Below are 16,298 nucleotides of genomic sequence, written 5' to 3' on the forward strand. Positions count from 1 at the left end.
GTAAGAAAAACTCCCACAATTCTCCACACCTGTCTTTAACTTACAAATGGACCTTTGGACACTTGTTACTCTATTTCTAGACCTTTAACACCTAAACCTGAAGCACAAACACACCCTGATGACCACTAGTAGCAGGGCTGAACGATTAAAAAACATTATGCAATTGCGTTATGATTTGCGATATTAGAGGGAATGATCATTTTTACACTATGATCCTCATTTTCATTGAAGAAAAGTATTAAAATGATTTTTTTGCGGGGATTTGTACAAAACAAAGATGTTTTCTGAAGACTGCAGAATATAATGTGTTGGCCAGGACACATATTTCATATTTCATATATCTCATGATCGACCACAGTGGTTCCCAAACATTTCTTGTTTGTGACTATTTTTAATACAAAGCAAGCAATATCTCCTTGTGACCCCTCGTCATAGTTGCTCATCGACAAATTGTCAGAAGTTCAATCTAAGTTTTCCCCTCTCAGATCGATTCATGTGAATCATTTTAAGAAGTCCGAAGGAGTAAAACTTCACAAAAACAATATGTATGAGAATGGAGTTTTTCCTTATTTCTCACCTGGCAATTATTTCATTAAACACCCAGTTTAACATGATTTCTGCTGACTTTAGAGGGCAGTAATAACTAAATACAGCTGGTTCTCACAACTGACAAGCTGGAACTAGGACCAAGAAGGGAAAATACACACATCATGTTGAAATAATAACACAAATCTGGAGTCACACTCGGCAACATGCAGAGATGTACGTCGGCATCATTCAAGAACCACATTTAGCAAATCACACAATTAATTATATCTATATTTCAATTTGTGTTTCCCTGGAACCAAGGCGAACACATGCAGCAAACCCATTAAAACTGCACCGCATTTGAAAAGACGCAATATAGAGTCGAGTATCACAAAACACTCGTCTCCCCTGAGCAGACGCCGATTCACACACAAAAACATCAACAAAACCTCCAAAAATGTCCCGCTTTCGCCCCATTGCTGCAACAATGTGGGAGTATTTTTAGTCAGCCTTCCTTGCAGAAACCTAGCTAGGTTATAATTACTGAGCGCTTTGTGACTGCCATGTGACAGAAGCACTATTGGTAGAGCACTGGAGAGCCAAATATAGTCCTCGTACCCAGGAAGAAGAAAAAGAACGAGGGTCCTGGATCCAGGGGGGAAAAAAAACAACAGAAAAAGATAACCGATTACCGAGCGGTGGTCCAGATAAAGCCTTATCAAAAGGTTTGGGTTTTCAGAGGCTACGGATGTTCTGGCCGAGCGCTACAAATAGAGGAGCTGGGTTTCAGGTCCAGTGAAATCTGCGGTTTGGTTCTGTTTCTTCAATTTCCTCCCAGAACGGCTCTCTGCTGGCACCAAGGATCGTTATGTGATGTGGTCATTTTGTCAAATTTGCGGATTTGAGGGAGAACAGGCCACCAGTATTTCCACTTTGTTCTCAGTCTGTACATCTGTCTCACAATACATTATGCTTTATTATTTGTTATGAATTTGTCGCTTTGCTTTTTCCACTTCAACGTCGGTTCCTAACTATCAAAAAATCCAGCTGTTACTTCACATTCATCTTTTACTAGTCCACGCCAGTTTGTAGTTAATTGTCAGGTTGAATAAAAAAGGAAAACTACTGTCTGGACTATTAAAGTGCCTCTCTCTCTGTCTGCGCAGCAGGGTTGTCTCTGTATTTAGTCAAAATAGACTGTACTCGTCCTGCAGGCCAGTCTGTGTTGCTATGTATAGTCTTTGTTGAGGACAGTATCACTTGACTTGGCCTGGTCTTTCTGTGTCATTGGACTCATCTTTCTGTAAAACACAGACAGAGGCATGAATATACACACCTCAGGGGCCTCAGGCCTTGGCCCCCACGTGGTCCGGGGTCACATGTTGCTGCCCAATGAGCAGAAAAGGGGGGGGGGGGTAGAGGGAAGATGGTGGTGGTAGTACAGCGGCGGGGGCATTACAAACGCTTCACACAGGGACTCGGGGACATGGGTCACCCAGCTCCACGGGGGGGGGGGGGGGCTTCTCCCTGAACCACAACACTGATACAAGCTCTCGTACCATTAGCTCGCTTTCGGAGAGACAAAACAAACAAATAAACAAACAGACCCAAATACAAATAAAGCTACAACCAGAATTCAGTAGCCAACTGGAAAAGAATTGAACTAATCAGTAACAACATATGTCCCCCCAAAAAAAGACTAGAGCCAGTTGTGGATAAAATGACGGTGAAAAGTTACTACAATGCCGAAATAAAGACTGGAAAAAGTCCCCTCCAACAGACCGGCAACCTTCACACCAACCAACAGCTCCCAGCCTCATGTGCTCATTTGATAATTGGGTTGACTTTTTACAAATAGCGGACCATCTTTAATTAGCAGTGCAGAGGATCCGATCAATAGTTTCCATATTTTGAGCGGCTCAGGCCAGCGCTCAGGCCAGCATAATGGACTTTCACTTTGGTCTCCATCTGACCGGTGACAGTGCTTTAAAACTCACTGCTGGACACGGCAGCAGCCCCACCACACTCTATTTCAATGTTTTTGTTAATGCCCAAACATATCTTTCTTTGTCTATTACTGCAGCTCATTTTTTTATTTTTACCATGACCAAAGAGAACAATCCATGACATTAATTTAGAATAAATAGGAAAGCAACCGGAGCATGAGCAGCGATTACAAACATCGCTGAATGAAATTACAAAAAGAGCACCACCTTAAGGAAGTCAAAGTTCCTGACGGTAACTTTACGCTAAACGGCATCACTGTAGCGACCACACTGTTTGACAAACAAATTACCTCCGGGAAGTGCAAAAGCAGAACCATGACAGGAACAACAATGACTGCTCATTATTAAACAGGACACTAAATAAACAGATTTAAAAAGGAACAGGAACACCATTTCAATCATCAACTGATCTACAATATTGAAAATTACTTTCAATATCGATGAATGGACAATTCATATTAAAGACTTGGCCTGTAAATTGTCTGAAAAAGATATTCGGTTTAAAATGATATACAGTATAACATCACATCACACTGCTTTAAAAAGAATGACTGAATTACCCAAATAGTTGCTGATTGATTGTCTGTCAATCAATGAATCAATAAAAAAAATGTAAGCAATGCTTTGATCACTACTAAAATTATTTCGAACTGTAATCTAATATGAATACACTTGAAAAATGTTCCTTCATGCTTCATCTGTCTCGTCTCACAACACACACACACACACACACACACACACACACACACACACACACACACACACACACACACACACACACACACACACACACACACACACACACACACACACACACACACACACAGAGAAGGTGGAGCTGTGCAGGATCCTGGTCACCTGGTGGAAAGATCTGAGCCCCGGGTTCAACTCATCCATCCAAACAGGAACACTGTGCAGTTTTGGGAGATGGATCTGAAACTAGACAAATCCATCAACGGCTCAGTGGGTACTTCCTAAATATAGGAGCAAGAACGGAGACACTCCTGAAAGTCAAACCAAATCTTGTGTAAACAAAAAGTGCCTGCTTTATCTCAAGGCCGCCCGATTCGCCTTCCAGGGCCGCATCAAGTCATGGTTTTGAAAGGTGTTGTATAAAAATGTGAAATACATTGTAATGCCCTTGTGTCTCTGCTCAGCGTCTACGTGGACCATTACATTACACCCTGCTTCAAATAGACTTGGCCTCAGTGGGAACACGGGGGAAAAAGTCCGGTCTGAACTGTGTCCCGAGTGGAGCTCCCAGCTACAGTTCTCACAGGGAAATTGACTGATGGGTTTCTCTAAATAATGTTGAGGCCCAACATCGATACGCTATCTGTCAGCTACTGAATTAGTCTGTGCCAAAAATAGAAAACAAAATAAAAATAGACTAATCAGCGAATATCGAGTAGGTTTCAATTCTGTCGCCTGTAAACAACCACGGCCTCCATGTCAAATTAGTTGTTCCGCTTGGAAGTCAACCGGTGACCCAGTGAAAATGAGCTTTTCCTCTTTTCCCCTAATCAAAAGTCAATAACCATTAATATCAGACAGGAGAGTCTACCGGATCGGTGCAGATTGCATAAGCCTGAACCGAGCCGTGCTGACTGGTGATTAGAAACAAACCAAATCCACACAGAAAGAATTAATACCTCCATTAAAACACAGTTTAATTATTTAATTTCCAAATTTTATTCTAAGGTTTTAAACACGCACATTCAAGGCCTGTGTCAAGCCTGTGTGCTGTTTGTGTAGTTCACAAACTGGCCTCCGGGTGGCATCCTGCTGCACACCGCCTCTCTTCCACACTGACCCTGCCTGCTTTTAGCAGCTGGGTTCCCATGGCAACCCCAGTCGGTCCATACCACTCCTCTCTCTCCCTCTCTCTCCCTCTCTCTCCCTCTCTCTCCCCCTGTCTCTTCCTAAGCCAGGCCGTACTTGTATCCTTCCATTCCCAGACTCTCCCATACATCAACACAAAGCAGAACCGTGCTCTGTGCTAGCTTTCTACATGGTATGTGTGTCACTGTGTGTGTGTGTGTGTGTGTGTGTGTGTGTGTGTGTGTGTGTGTGTGTGTGTGTGTGTGTGTGTGTGTGTGTGTGTCTTTGGTGGGAGGGCACAGCAAATTTAGGCTTATGAAGACAGATTATTTTAGAGTGCCACCGTCTCAAGCACACAACCAAAAATAAGTCCCATTTTCAGTCAGGGGGAGGAATGTAACGTCTGGTCTTCTGTAGTACGTAAAGAGACATAAAGTCTGCGGCAACATGGTGACATGACGCGGCGTCCAGTGGTGATAAATGAGACGAACGGGGTTAAACGAGTTGAGAGCTGAACCGTGGGGATTGATAAGGATGTTACAAGTCACGGAGCAGTCGATGAGAGTCCCATGACACGGGCCCGGTTACGGTAAAGCCCGCTGGATTCTTTATGGTCACTGCAAACTGTGATGATGTTGTGACAGCTTCGTAACAGCCTCCATGGAGAAAGCAACACATCCACCCTACATGTTGGTGATTAATGGGATACTTGTACAGAGTGAGGAGTGTACAGTGTCATTACTTCGCCAACGAACAGGTGAGAAAAGTAGTGTCAGACAACCCAACACGGGTAATCTTGGTCAACTTGCTATTTAGTCAAATGTGTCCTTATTTAACTAAATAAAATCCACTTAGATACCACTTTCTATCCTTTCACTCCACAACTCTAAAATGTGCTAAAGATGATGTCAAACACGCCGAAATATTCCAATTTAGTTGCGAGTGATGTTCCCTTCAACTCAAAATCAAGTCATCTCTACCTTCTGGATATAAAGGGCTAGAAGTGGCACATCAAACTGTGTCTATAGATACAGGTTGTGTGGGTTTCTAACTATGCTTTCTGCTGAATGCACAATTAGCATCTTTAAAGTCAAAAACAGTTTTTTTACCATGAGAGATGTATGTGTTTGAATACACCCTGTGACAACACATATGTATATGCTGCTGGTTTATATGTTTTATTGTCAACAATTGATAGTTTTCTGTATATAAAAAAAATTCAATCCATTCAATCATCAATCTGTCAATTTCTTACTTATGTGATCTATAAAATGTTTAGGACATAGTGACAAATATCCTTATTGTGTCTGACCAACACATTCAATTATAAAAATCTAGCCAATGAGACAGTTTTACTTGAGAAATAAATAAAATGATTTGTTGGTTACCGAAATAGTTGCAGATTAATTTTCTGTTGATGGACTAATCCGTTTGTTTTAGCTCCAAGCAGACAGCAAGACAACTTAGCAAGTAACACAAAGGAACATGTAAGTACATTACACCTTTGTTTAACCTGTAGCAGCTGAAAAAACACAATAGGTGGGGACTGGAATTACATTTCTAAATAAATATTGTTCCAGAGTACAGGATCACTCTGAAGAACCACAACCGCAAGAGGGACCGGATGTTCCCCTGACATAACGTATTGTTTTGTCAGGACACTTTAAGATGGGCTCCTTATCTATCTGGTCAGTACAGAAAAGCAGCAGAATCCCAGGTTAAGAATGCCCACAACAATAAATCATCCAACAAAACTGCCCAACCATGGCTTGCGCTAGAGCCAAATGTTTACTTAAGTTAGCCTCCAAGCTACCACCTTCAGCCCGGCCCGATGACACAGCCAACAGCTAGAACCGTCTTGGCAAACAAACCGCTGTGACAGAAAAATATAAAAGGTTTCCATAAATAGCTCTGTGCCCCCCTTTGACCACATTCCACCGGAGGTGAAAGTTGAAGCTTGTTTGACTAGCAGCCAAGGTGGAGGGAGACCTTTTGCCTGGGTGTGGCTGGACACGGCTAGCTGCTAGCATCATCGCTAGCCAAGCCTGCAGGCTACACAACCCCAGCTACAGCACACAACCAGGCCAAGCGGGCGCTGAGGGTTTGAAAAGCTCCCCCATGTGATACAAAAACATGCTAATGTCAATGCTAAACACACATTCTCATGTGGTTTTTGGTGGATTTTGCACAGCTCCAAGTATGCTGCTGCTGCTGCTGCTCACTGTGATAGGCCGACTCGGCAGCAACAGGGAGAGAGTGTGGAGCTGGGAGCCCCTGTCATGATTAGACAGCAAAATGTCTCCTTGCGTGTCAAACCCTGCTTTGATCAATTCAGCCCCCCCAACTCCACTCGGTCTCTAGCAGTGGCAGAAATGGTTGAGCTGTGTGTGTGTGTGTGTGTGTGTGTGTGTGTGTGTGTGTGTGTGTGTGTGTGTGTGTGTGTGTGTGGAGTGTGGGGTGGGGGGAGACAGAGCAAGCAGGGAAGCATATGGGTGCATTCATACAATGGCAATGATTTGTTTTATGTCAGGGCATTAGGAGAAGAGCAGGTATGGCCAGGCGGTGCGTAGTCGCTCACACACACACACACAAAACCAACACAGAGGCGTTTTGTGTCTCACCTTCTGCTACTGACCTTCCCTTTGTTTACAGCGCATTGCCGGGATACTCCCTTTGATTCGGCTGCGCACACGTGACCCTCCGCCAGTTTCTGCTCTGCAGTGCTGCTGCTAAAAATAGCCTCAGCTTGCCCTGGCTCCACAGCTAGTTTACATAAGCTCTAAGGGGGGTGGGGGGGGGTGGGGGTGGAAGGGGAGGGAGTGACAGAGGGGGGAGAGAGAGGAGGGGGAGCCTCAGTGTAGAGCGAGCGCGAGCGCGAGAGCGAGAGCGAGAGAGAGAGAGAGAGAAGGAAAAGAAGGGGGGGTCTATGGACGACCATTCCACAATCTCTGAGCAGGGAACCTGCAGCGCCACTGCTGTCCTCCAGCAGTCTGTGCCTTTACACTCCTGGTCAACAGCAGGTGTGTGTGTGTGTGTGTGTGTGTGTGTGTGTGTGTGTGTGTGTGTGTGTAAGAGAGAGAAAGGTATGTGTTTGTGTGTGTGTGTGTACTGTACGTGTGTGTGTGTGTGCGTGTGTGTGTGTGTGTGTGTGTGTGTGTAGTCGGCACACAGCAACAGACTCGCAGATATCCGCCATTCACCAGCCTCGCGCTGTGTCTCTGTCTGTCCTTTAAAATGGACGCACATTTTAACCCAAAAATAAAATTCTATTTATAGACACAATTCCCCTTCTTTAAGTGGAACATAAATTCCCATTTCTCTCTGCGGCGCTGTTCATATTAAACATTCAGAGAGACAAAACTAACAATTAACAAGAGCCTACAAACAATCTAAACATGACACAATTCTGCTAAGTTGAAATGTAAAGTGAGTTAATCAACAGGGAAAAAAAAGGCAATTGTGTTGACTTATTTTAGTTTTTGGTGTATTGATTTAGATTTAAAATATACGATTCAAATGGTTTATTGTATTTTGAATGGAGCAGTGGCTGCTTTCAAATGTGATCCAACTCATTTGTACACTAAATACGGTCTGTCAGAGCCTCTGTTCTCTAGAAACTAAATAAAAACACACTGGCCGTGGAGCTAATCTTGTGACATGTAGCATGCTATGCTGGGCAGCTTTAGGCTCTCTCTTAACTCTTTCAAAATGCCCAGGCAGGCTGAAAGCTTTCTAAAAAAAAAAAAAAAAAAAACCGACATCTACAACTTCAAACGACATCCACGCCACTTTAAAACACTCACCTTACGGACAGAAAGAGCCACTTACAATTAAAGTTACACTAAATCTCAGGCCCTACTGATACACTTGAATATGTTAAATGTCGGATTTACACACATTTTAAGGGAAAGCTTCATATAGGAAACAACATGTGTTCTACAACATCCTCTCTGCTGTTGCTTTTCTGGCCTCAAGAGAGGACTGAATAGATGGACAGAGAGAGCAAGAGGGAAAGTGGGGGAGAGAGAGAGAGAGAGAGAGAGAGAGAGAGAGAGAGAGACGCACAGGGGGCTCTAACAACCTTAAGGACGGTGGTTTGTGTAGATGGAGTCCCACTGAGCTTCCAGTAGATTGGATTCTACAGTTCAGCTCTAAACCACTCCTCCCTTTTCCTCAGAAATCATGCACACAAACACACTCTCAGATATATTCAAACACACACTTCCATAGTGCCCTCTTTGATTATTCCTCAGTCTGCTGACAGCAGTGTCATCTGATTTTAGCAAGCGACACAAAGGTTTTTGTTATTCTGGATTAAGCCGTTTTATCATTCTTTTTTATCAACATGTTTTGTAAGATTGGTGTAGTTATAATAATGTGCTGTAGTAAACTTGTTAACAGGCACAAAAAAAAAAACACACTTTACTAGAAAAAGATGAGGTGAACTAAACTGAACTGAAACAATTTAGGCTATTTTTAAGAGTTTGGTTTCCCAAAAGTAACAACTTAAACATATGATGATACCAAAAATATATATAAACATTGATAGTTAATCTAGTGAAATGCATTCAAAAGCACTTTTCTTAATTAAAATAAGGACACATTTTACTGGCTTCTTAGCACTTTGCTTAGTTATGCATTTTAATTTTGATCTTTGTAGCTCTGTTTGACTTTTTGGAGCAGGTTGACTGGGCTGTGACATCATCCATGTTTGTTTTAGTACCAAAGCTGTTGATATTTAATCCAAAACCACAAATTCAATTGAATTGTTTTTGTTTTTTTCTTTGAGCTTCTGTTGAGCTCATATTGCTCACATTTCTTCCTCTGCTCCAGACCATCACTGTGTTTCCATTTAGTTTAGTTCTGTGGAGTCTTCTGAGTGTCTAACAGACTCTCCACCTCAACGTTTTTTAGACGCAAAAATTCACACTGTGACTTCGGATTTCATCCTCAAACCACACAAGCCTTAAACCATACAGTGCATGAAGTTTAACACAATATCAAATGTGTTAAAAAAAAGAACCTGATAACCAATCTGAAACAAGTAATTCCATTGTAATCTGACATGTTAGAAGAGCCCAAACCCGGTCACAATCAGCTTCATCTGCTGGTGATGTGAAACATCAAAGCAGCTAAAACATGAAGAAATGAAGCAACTTATTGGTGACAGGAAAAGGCAGCAGTGACATGCAGCCTGTGTATAAATATCTCTCTCTCGGGCTTTTCTGTTAACAGAAGAGGCTCCTTATTGAGGAGATCCACTGTTTGCAAAGCGTAGCCCCTCTGTTTCTGTAGGCCCTTCAGGGGCCGGAGCTGGCTGACAATGCCAGCCATTCTTAGCACTTTACTGCCCCAGATGACTGTGTCAGTGGCCCCCCGGCTGGTGACAGAGTCCCGTGACCAGCACTACACCCCAACGCCAACTCCAACGGCAGCCAAGAACCAGACCCAGCCTTGGATATCCACAGTCCCATCTCCGGGACCCCTGGAGACCTGAACAAGTCTCAGCCATACTTCTCCATCCTGGACCAACTGCACCACATAACATCCTGACTTACACTTGTGATGCATTAGATGCATGAGTTCCTATTTACAATTTTGTAAACTTTAAGAGCAGCAGATGAAGGCTTTGGAAGGCTTTGGAAATACTGGTTCAATTTATTAAATAATAACATTGTGTAAGACTATTATTTTTCAAATAATGGACCTTCTGTAGCACAGAGCTGCAACAATTAGTTGATTAATCGATTACTCAATAAACAGAAAAGTAACTGGCAATTGTTTTGAGAATGAATTAATTGTTTCAGTCCTTTTGTAAGCATTAACTCCAAACACTGGTTGTGAACTCACTTCCAGATGATGATATTCTCTGTTTTTTTACTATAATAATAATACCTTTAGGTTTTGTCCTGTTGGTTTTAAAGATGTGGCCTTGAGAAAGATTTTATATACTAAAAGATCAATCCATTGATTGAGAAAACAATCAACAGATTGATAGGCATCAGATGCAGCTCTACTGTTTTTCATTAAACATTTTGAGCATTTATGATTAAAATCTTTTCTAAGTGTGTGATGATGACACCCATTTTCAATCCACCCTGAAAAGGCCACCCCTCCCCAATTCTATTTAATCCTCGATAGGATCAATGGCTGAAGCGAGAACAATCTGATATGTCTCAGTATGAAGGGTGAGTCAGGGCCAAGTCTCTCTTTCCTGTAGGTTTGGAACTCATGTGTGCATTTACTGGTGTGTTTGGTGTGATAACCACAAACTCTGGGAACGTGGAGATTAATGACAGCAGCAGGATGATAATTTGGACATATAAAAGTATGTGTTTTACAGTAAGGCTGCAACCAGTACTTATTTCTATAATCAGTTAATCTGCCACTTATTTTGATGATTAATTGATGAATCGTCTTGTCTATTGAATATCAGCAAATAGTAAATTCTAAAGCCCAAGGTGACCAAATCGACTAACTAATTAGTTGAATAATTGTTTCAGCTCTAATGTTATTAGGCTATATAGCATCGTATCCACGTTGATCAATAGCTATTCTCATTAAACTCACTTCATTCACTTATCACTTATTTCATACAGCAAAACACAGAAAGCACACTGGTAAACTACAATGCCCACAATGCATTGTACCGGAGATAAAAAGCATGCCTGTCTCTCTTACACCCAGTGGTCTTTTGACTCAAAATGATCAAAGGGAGGCTACGGTTGGCCACTCGATACATTTTGGAGGCACATCCTTTTAGATGACAAAGAAATATGAATTAAAAATCCACTCAGCAGCGTGGAAATCCATCACGCTGCTGTACCTAACCCAGCATCAGCGCCATCTCTGTCCCGGGCCTCATTCTCACTGTAGGAATAAATCCCTGCTGTATCGCTCAGCTGTTTCATAGCCTCATTTCCTCAGTCACACTCTCAGGCTCCAGCTCCGTCCAGGGTAGCTCTCCTCTGGCCCAGTATCCTGGCTTCACAGCCACTGAGCACACAAACACAGGGAGAGCTCCACAACAGCCCAGACAGCATCTAACAAGCAATAAATACCTTTGTGTATCAATTATGTCACAAATTGTGTCATATTTGCAACAAACACAGGGGGGAGAAAAAAAAAAGAGCAGAAGGCCTGGGAGTTCAGATTTGCGTGTGAAAAAGTGTTTGATTTTGCCGTTACATCCAAGGCATTGCAATGGAACCAGCCGGCCGCAGCTGAAAATAGCTCATAATCAATCAACTGGCAGACACATATCTGTGCTCTTAAAACGTATAAATGTGCAATGCAGAGGGCGGATCAATGGGTGACAGGATTCCACAAGCATCGATATGGACATGCTCTTTGGCATAACAAGCGCTCGCCATCGGCCCATACTTATTTCCTGTGCCTCTGTCCAATGGGCCGTCCGCAGATAGGCCTGCTGGAAAAACATCTGCCAGTGTAGCAAGGTCTGTGAAGGACAACACGGATGAGATGGCAGAGGTATATAATCTGCCTTTTTAAAATCTAAGCACCACATATAGCTATTTCTGACCAATTGTTTCTTCTGCTGTGATCTTTTTCTTGGTGGTTTTACAACAACGTTTGACTGTTAACATGTAAAGTTGCAGCCTGCAAATCTGTTTCTCCCACAAAACGGCCCCATGTTGGCCAACTTCCTCTTTAATATACACCGAGTGATCGAAAGCACTCTTATCACGATCGCGATCCAAGACATTAACTACTGTGGAAGTTAACAAGAAATGTAATGAGAGAGCAGGTGTGGAGAAGAAAAGTAGAAGACAAAATGAAAGCTTCCTGGACTGACGATGAGGTTGTCAGAGCGGGTTGGGTGGGTGCTAAGCTCAAACGTAGCTAGCAATGAGAAGAAGGGACAAGCTAGCAGATAGACCCTTAAAAAAAACAATACAAAGTTTGTTTAAATACAGCATGAGTCCAAAGTTATGACCTCTGCTCTGCTCCCTTCCTTTCAACTCAGTTGGCTGCTGAAGCCGTCTGCCAGTGTTTCACTACTTCTAGGGTAGTTAATGTAGTTCAGTGGTCATAACAACAATAGGTGTATGTGTGTGTGTGTGTGTGTGTGTGTGTGTGTGTGTGTGTGTGAGAGAGAGGGCCTTTACACACATACAGGTCTGTTGCCATGTAGCATAGAGTATCTATGAATGCCCTCCGTCCACATAGTTCATACAGAGGTTAAAACTGAGAGAGGAAGTAAGTGAGAGGCCACGCAGTCTGACAAATTCCAGACATCAATCAGAGACACTGACAATAGAGGCATATTGTGATGTTACTACTGGCTGCAAAGTGAGATTTCAAAATGAATTTTCAAAACGTGAACACTGCTTTTTCCTTCTCCAAAAAAATGTATGGTAGGAATCGAGACCGATTCATTATATTTCAAGGTGAATTTTTAGTAAATTCACTGCACTAAATCACACATATGCTCTCTTTGACAACTGTCACTCAACTGAACTGCCATTCAAGAAGGAAGAACACTAAACTACAGACACATGAAGTCAGAGCCACCATGATAGGACCGCATAATTATCAACCCCATCAAAACTTTGTGCATTTGTACACTAAACGACACAAAGCTGTAACTTATTAGAATATTTTATCTCCTTTATCACACCAGTAAAACAAATCTGTTAGCTTGATGACGGTTTATTGGCCAAACATACAACTGCTCACCGGCTCTTAACCAATCAGGAGCAGCCAGAGAGGCGGTGACAGGAGGACAGGAAGAAGGGCAGGAGAGAGAAGTAAGCTAAGACAAAGTACGGATGATATTTAAGAGGAGGAGGTTGGGAACATCAAAATTAAGCATCAGAGTAAATGCATTATAACTTCCATGAAAAAAAAAAAAAAATGCTGACTACTTGCAACACAAAGACAGAAAGCACAGCTACCAAGTTCAAAACCAATAAATGCACTTCAACAGCAGAAAAGTCACATACTGTATAAACCACTGTTTAAAAATACTGTATGCATTTCACGGTCTTCATTCCGCTCTGTTAATGTTTACTCGTGTCACAGGACAGCTGTATTTTCTGTGCTTCAGCTAGTTGCAAGCCTCAGCGGTTTCAGTTATTACAATATGGAATATTCTTTCTGATTCCGACATTCAGAGAACCACTGCATTTACAGAGTTGTAAGGACACTAAGAAAGAATATTTGAAATGTTGATATGTTACATCATGTTACGGGAACATGGACTAAAATAAACACAAGATGCTTTTTTGCATATTGTGCCGTCGTATCGCACACAGACTGAGTCAGAGCAGCAAAGACAAACACTTGGACTGTAACAGCTCCACCTTACAGATTCATGTGACTCCTCCAACCATCACCTGACTAGCTCTCTCTCCTTTCTATGGAAGCTGCTTTCAGGCAGGGGCAACCGGGGGGAAGACTTGACCCGGAGTCAAATTTATGTTCAAGAAATGGAGGATATTCAGGAGCAGAGGACAGAGACCGTTTGTCTACGTGCTACGCCATCTTTGAAACATCTCAGCACTACATCCATGTAACGCAGGCTCACAGGTCGCTGACAACAAGACAATATCTCCAGTCACTGATAAAGCGTGCGTGTGACAGGACCCTGAGAGATAAAGGGAGCCGACAGTAAAGATAAAGGAGGGGACAACTTCCAGTGGGTCTGTACCATGTACATGTCCTCATATTGAAATGTGAATCCAGAGGTAAGTCAGAGAGGAAGTAGAAGGAGAGCACTGTAATCAGTGACTCACTTTGCATACCCAAACTTCCTTCTACAGGCCAGTCAGGGGGCCTCCACTGTGTACGACCAGCACCCTACGGTGGCCCAACGTGAAGCAGGAGCCTTCCATACAATCTGGGGCACTGTGCAAAGAGGCATCAGTTGCTGCGCCTTGCCACACTGCAGTTATCAGTATTTCCTAACGGCAGTATCTGTAGTACAATTGCATTCGGAAAAACTCCATATTTACAGCACTTTAAAAAAGCACTTTAAAGCACTTTAAAAAAAAAAAACTTTAATTACAGCATTGTTACGTCTTTACAGACGCATGTTGCATCCATTCAATTCCAGTGAAGAAGGCATTTAAATACAGGCCAGAGCAGGCTTTGCATATCGCCACGGTGAGATGTCGAACACACCGACAGGAGGAGATATACGTAAGGATGAATACAACTGCTGCTTGCCTCGCCACACCCAGAGTAAACATATCTCAGCCATGTTCATAGATATGACATGTCACCAGCACACAGCGCAGAGCGTTCGCCTCAAACATGACACAAAGAAGACGTACAGAGCAGGGATGTGACAATAGTTTACAGGCTGTAAAAAGAAGAAGAAAAAAAAAACACTTTTCTTGAGCGGCACAGATAACTTATGACATAATGTATGTCGTCATAAACAATCTCAAGCATCCAAAGCTCAAAGTCACACCACGAAAGGTCTTTAGATGTTTGGACTCACTATTGTGCACAGTCGATGAGCTGGTACTCATTGGACCTCTCGAAGCACGCCTTCACTCCTTCGTCGTCCCACAGCTTCTTTGCGTGATCAAAGAACTCCTGAAGAAGAAGAAGAAGAAGAAACTTTAAGAAACAGACAACAGACAATAATATACATTGGACAAGAAAAAGACATAGTACAATATCATGATGGGAAGCTTTTGAATTCATTCACATTGATAGTGTTGAGGCACACTACTCAGGGTAAACCCACCTAAAGTTACTTTATTCATTATAAAGAAAGATTCATTCATCACATTAAAGAAAGTTTACTTCATTTTGACCGACACACAAAGGCCAAAACTATGCCAACTTCGCAGAGTTTCTGCATACGCACATTAGGAAATACATGTAAGTATTTGTAGGTAAGTAAACCACGCGTTTGGTAACTGCAGATATTTGGTAAATCTGAACTTGTACTTTGAAAATGTGACTTAAAGTTGTTGAAACTCGTGCTGCCATGTCATATACACAGTTTGTCATCCAAACCAAGTACCACACTTACAGTTACACACAATGCATAAATATGTACACATATATTGCGATTAGCCTAGCTTAGCATAGCATACAGACTGGAAGCAGGAGGAAACGGCTAGCCTCACCCAGAGTCTTGGTGTCAAAATGAGGTTCCCAGATTCGGTTCTGCACCATGGAGCCTGTGACAAGGAACTATAGAACAACCTGCGCTCACAGACCCAATCTAGCAATCTACAGTCAGAGACGCTGCACAAGCATGCTGGTGGATATACAAACTGTTTGTTTGTCAAGAAATAGTTCCAACATGTAACTCTCCACAAAAAAGCAAGATACAAGCTCCATCTACGTATTAATGCATTCATCATTTCCCCCACAACTCTCCTAAAGAAAGCAAACAAGCCTATTTTCAATAAAGGTGAAGCGTTCCTTTAACACCTTATTAGTAGTATAAGTAGAATTATTTGTTCTGAGATCTACTCAAGAACAAACCAGCACTTATAAAAGTACTCAGTTATTATCAGCATTATTTCTTCATTTGAACAGCTTCTAACATATTGCCTTTCTAAGGAAAAGAGAGTCTTAATATCCTTCTCATTATGTCATGACAGCATGAGTGTAGGCAACTCTGTAAAAAGTATTTGAATGTGAAAGCAGAAATACTGATTTTATCTTTCCAAAAAATTACAAAAAAGCTATTTGCAGTAGCAGAGGCCGCTGACTTGAGTTCTCATTCACTTCCTGGATACAGAACTGATTTTACTCACAAGCTCTCTTCTCTGAACTGTAACTTAAAAAAGGAACAAAAGTGGTACTCTTGGAGGCCAAATGTGTAACACCACAGTTGCATTACATCTCATTACATAGGAATAACTCTGTGAATGACGACATATGTCTCAGTCGGCGCTTTATGAAGGGAGCTCGTCTTATCGATGACTTTGAGACATTTGCCAGGACTCTCTG

The 16,298-nt window shown here is 42.2% G+C and overlaps 1 protein-coding gene across 2 annotated transcripts in view; it reads right to left on the minus strand.

Moving 5' to 3' along the window:
* LOC137892539 (guanine nucleotide-binding protein G(olf) subunit alpha) overlaps positions 1 to 16,298 on the minus strand; it is a 44,666-nt gene that overhangs the window by 11,245 nt on the left and 17,123 nt on the right. For both annotated transcript variants that reach the window (XM_068737758.1, XM_068737759.1), the window contains exon 5: positions 14,824 to 14,921. In XM_068737758.1, coding sequence (XP_068593859.1) covers positions 14,824 to 14,921 — 98 coding nt within the window. The remainder of the gene's footprint in view (positions 1 to 14,823; positions 14,922 to 16,298) is intronic.

The sequence above is a fragment of the Cebidichthys violaceus genome, unplaced genomic scaffold (assembly GCF_023349555.1).
Source record: "Cebidichthys violaceus isolate CVI_PGR_0920_01 unplaced genomic scaffold, fCebVio1.0.p SCAF_8, whole genome shotgun sequence".
Taxonomy (NCBI): domain Eukaryota; kingdom Metazoa; phylum Chordata; class Actinopteri; order Perciformes; family Stichaeidae; genus Cebidichthys; species Cebidichthys violaceus.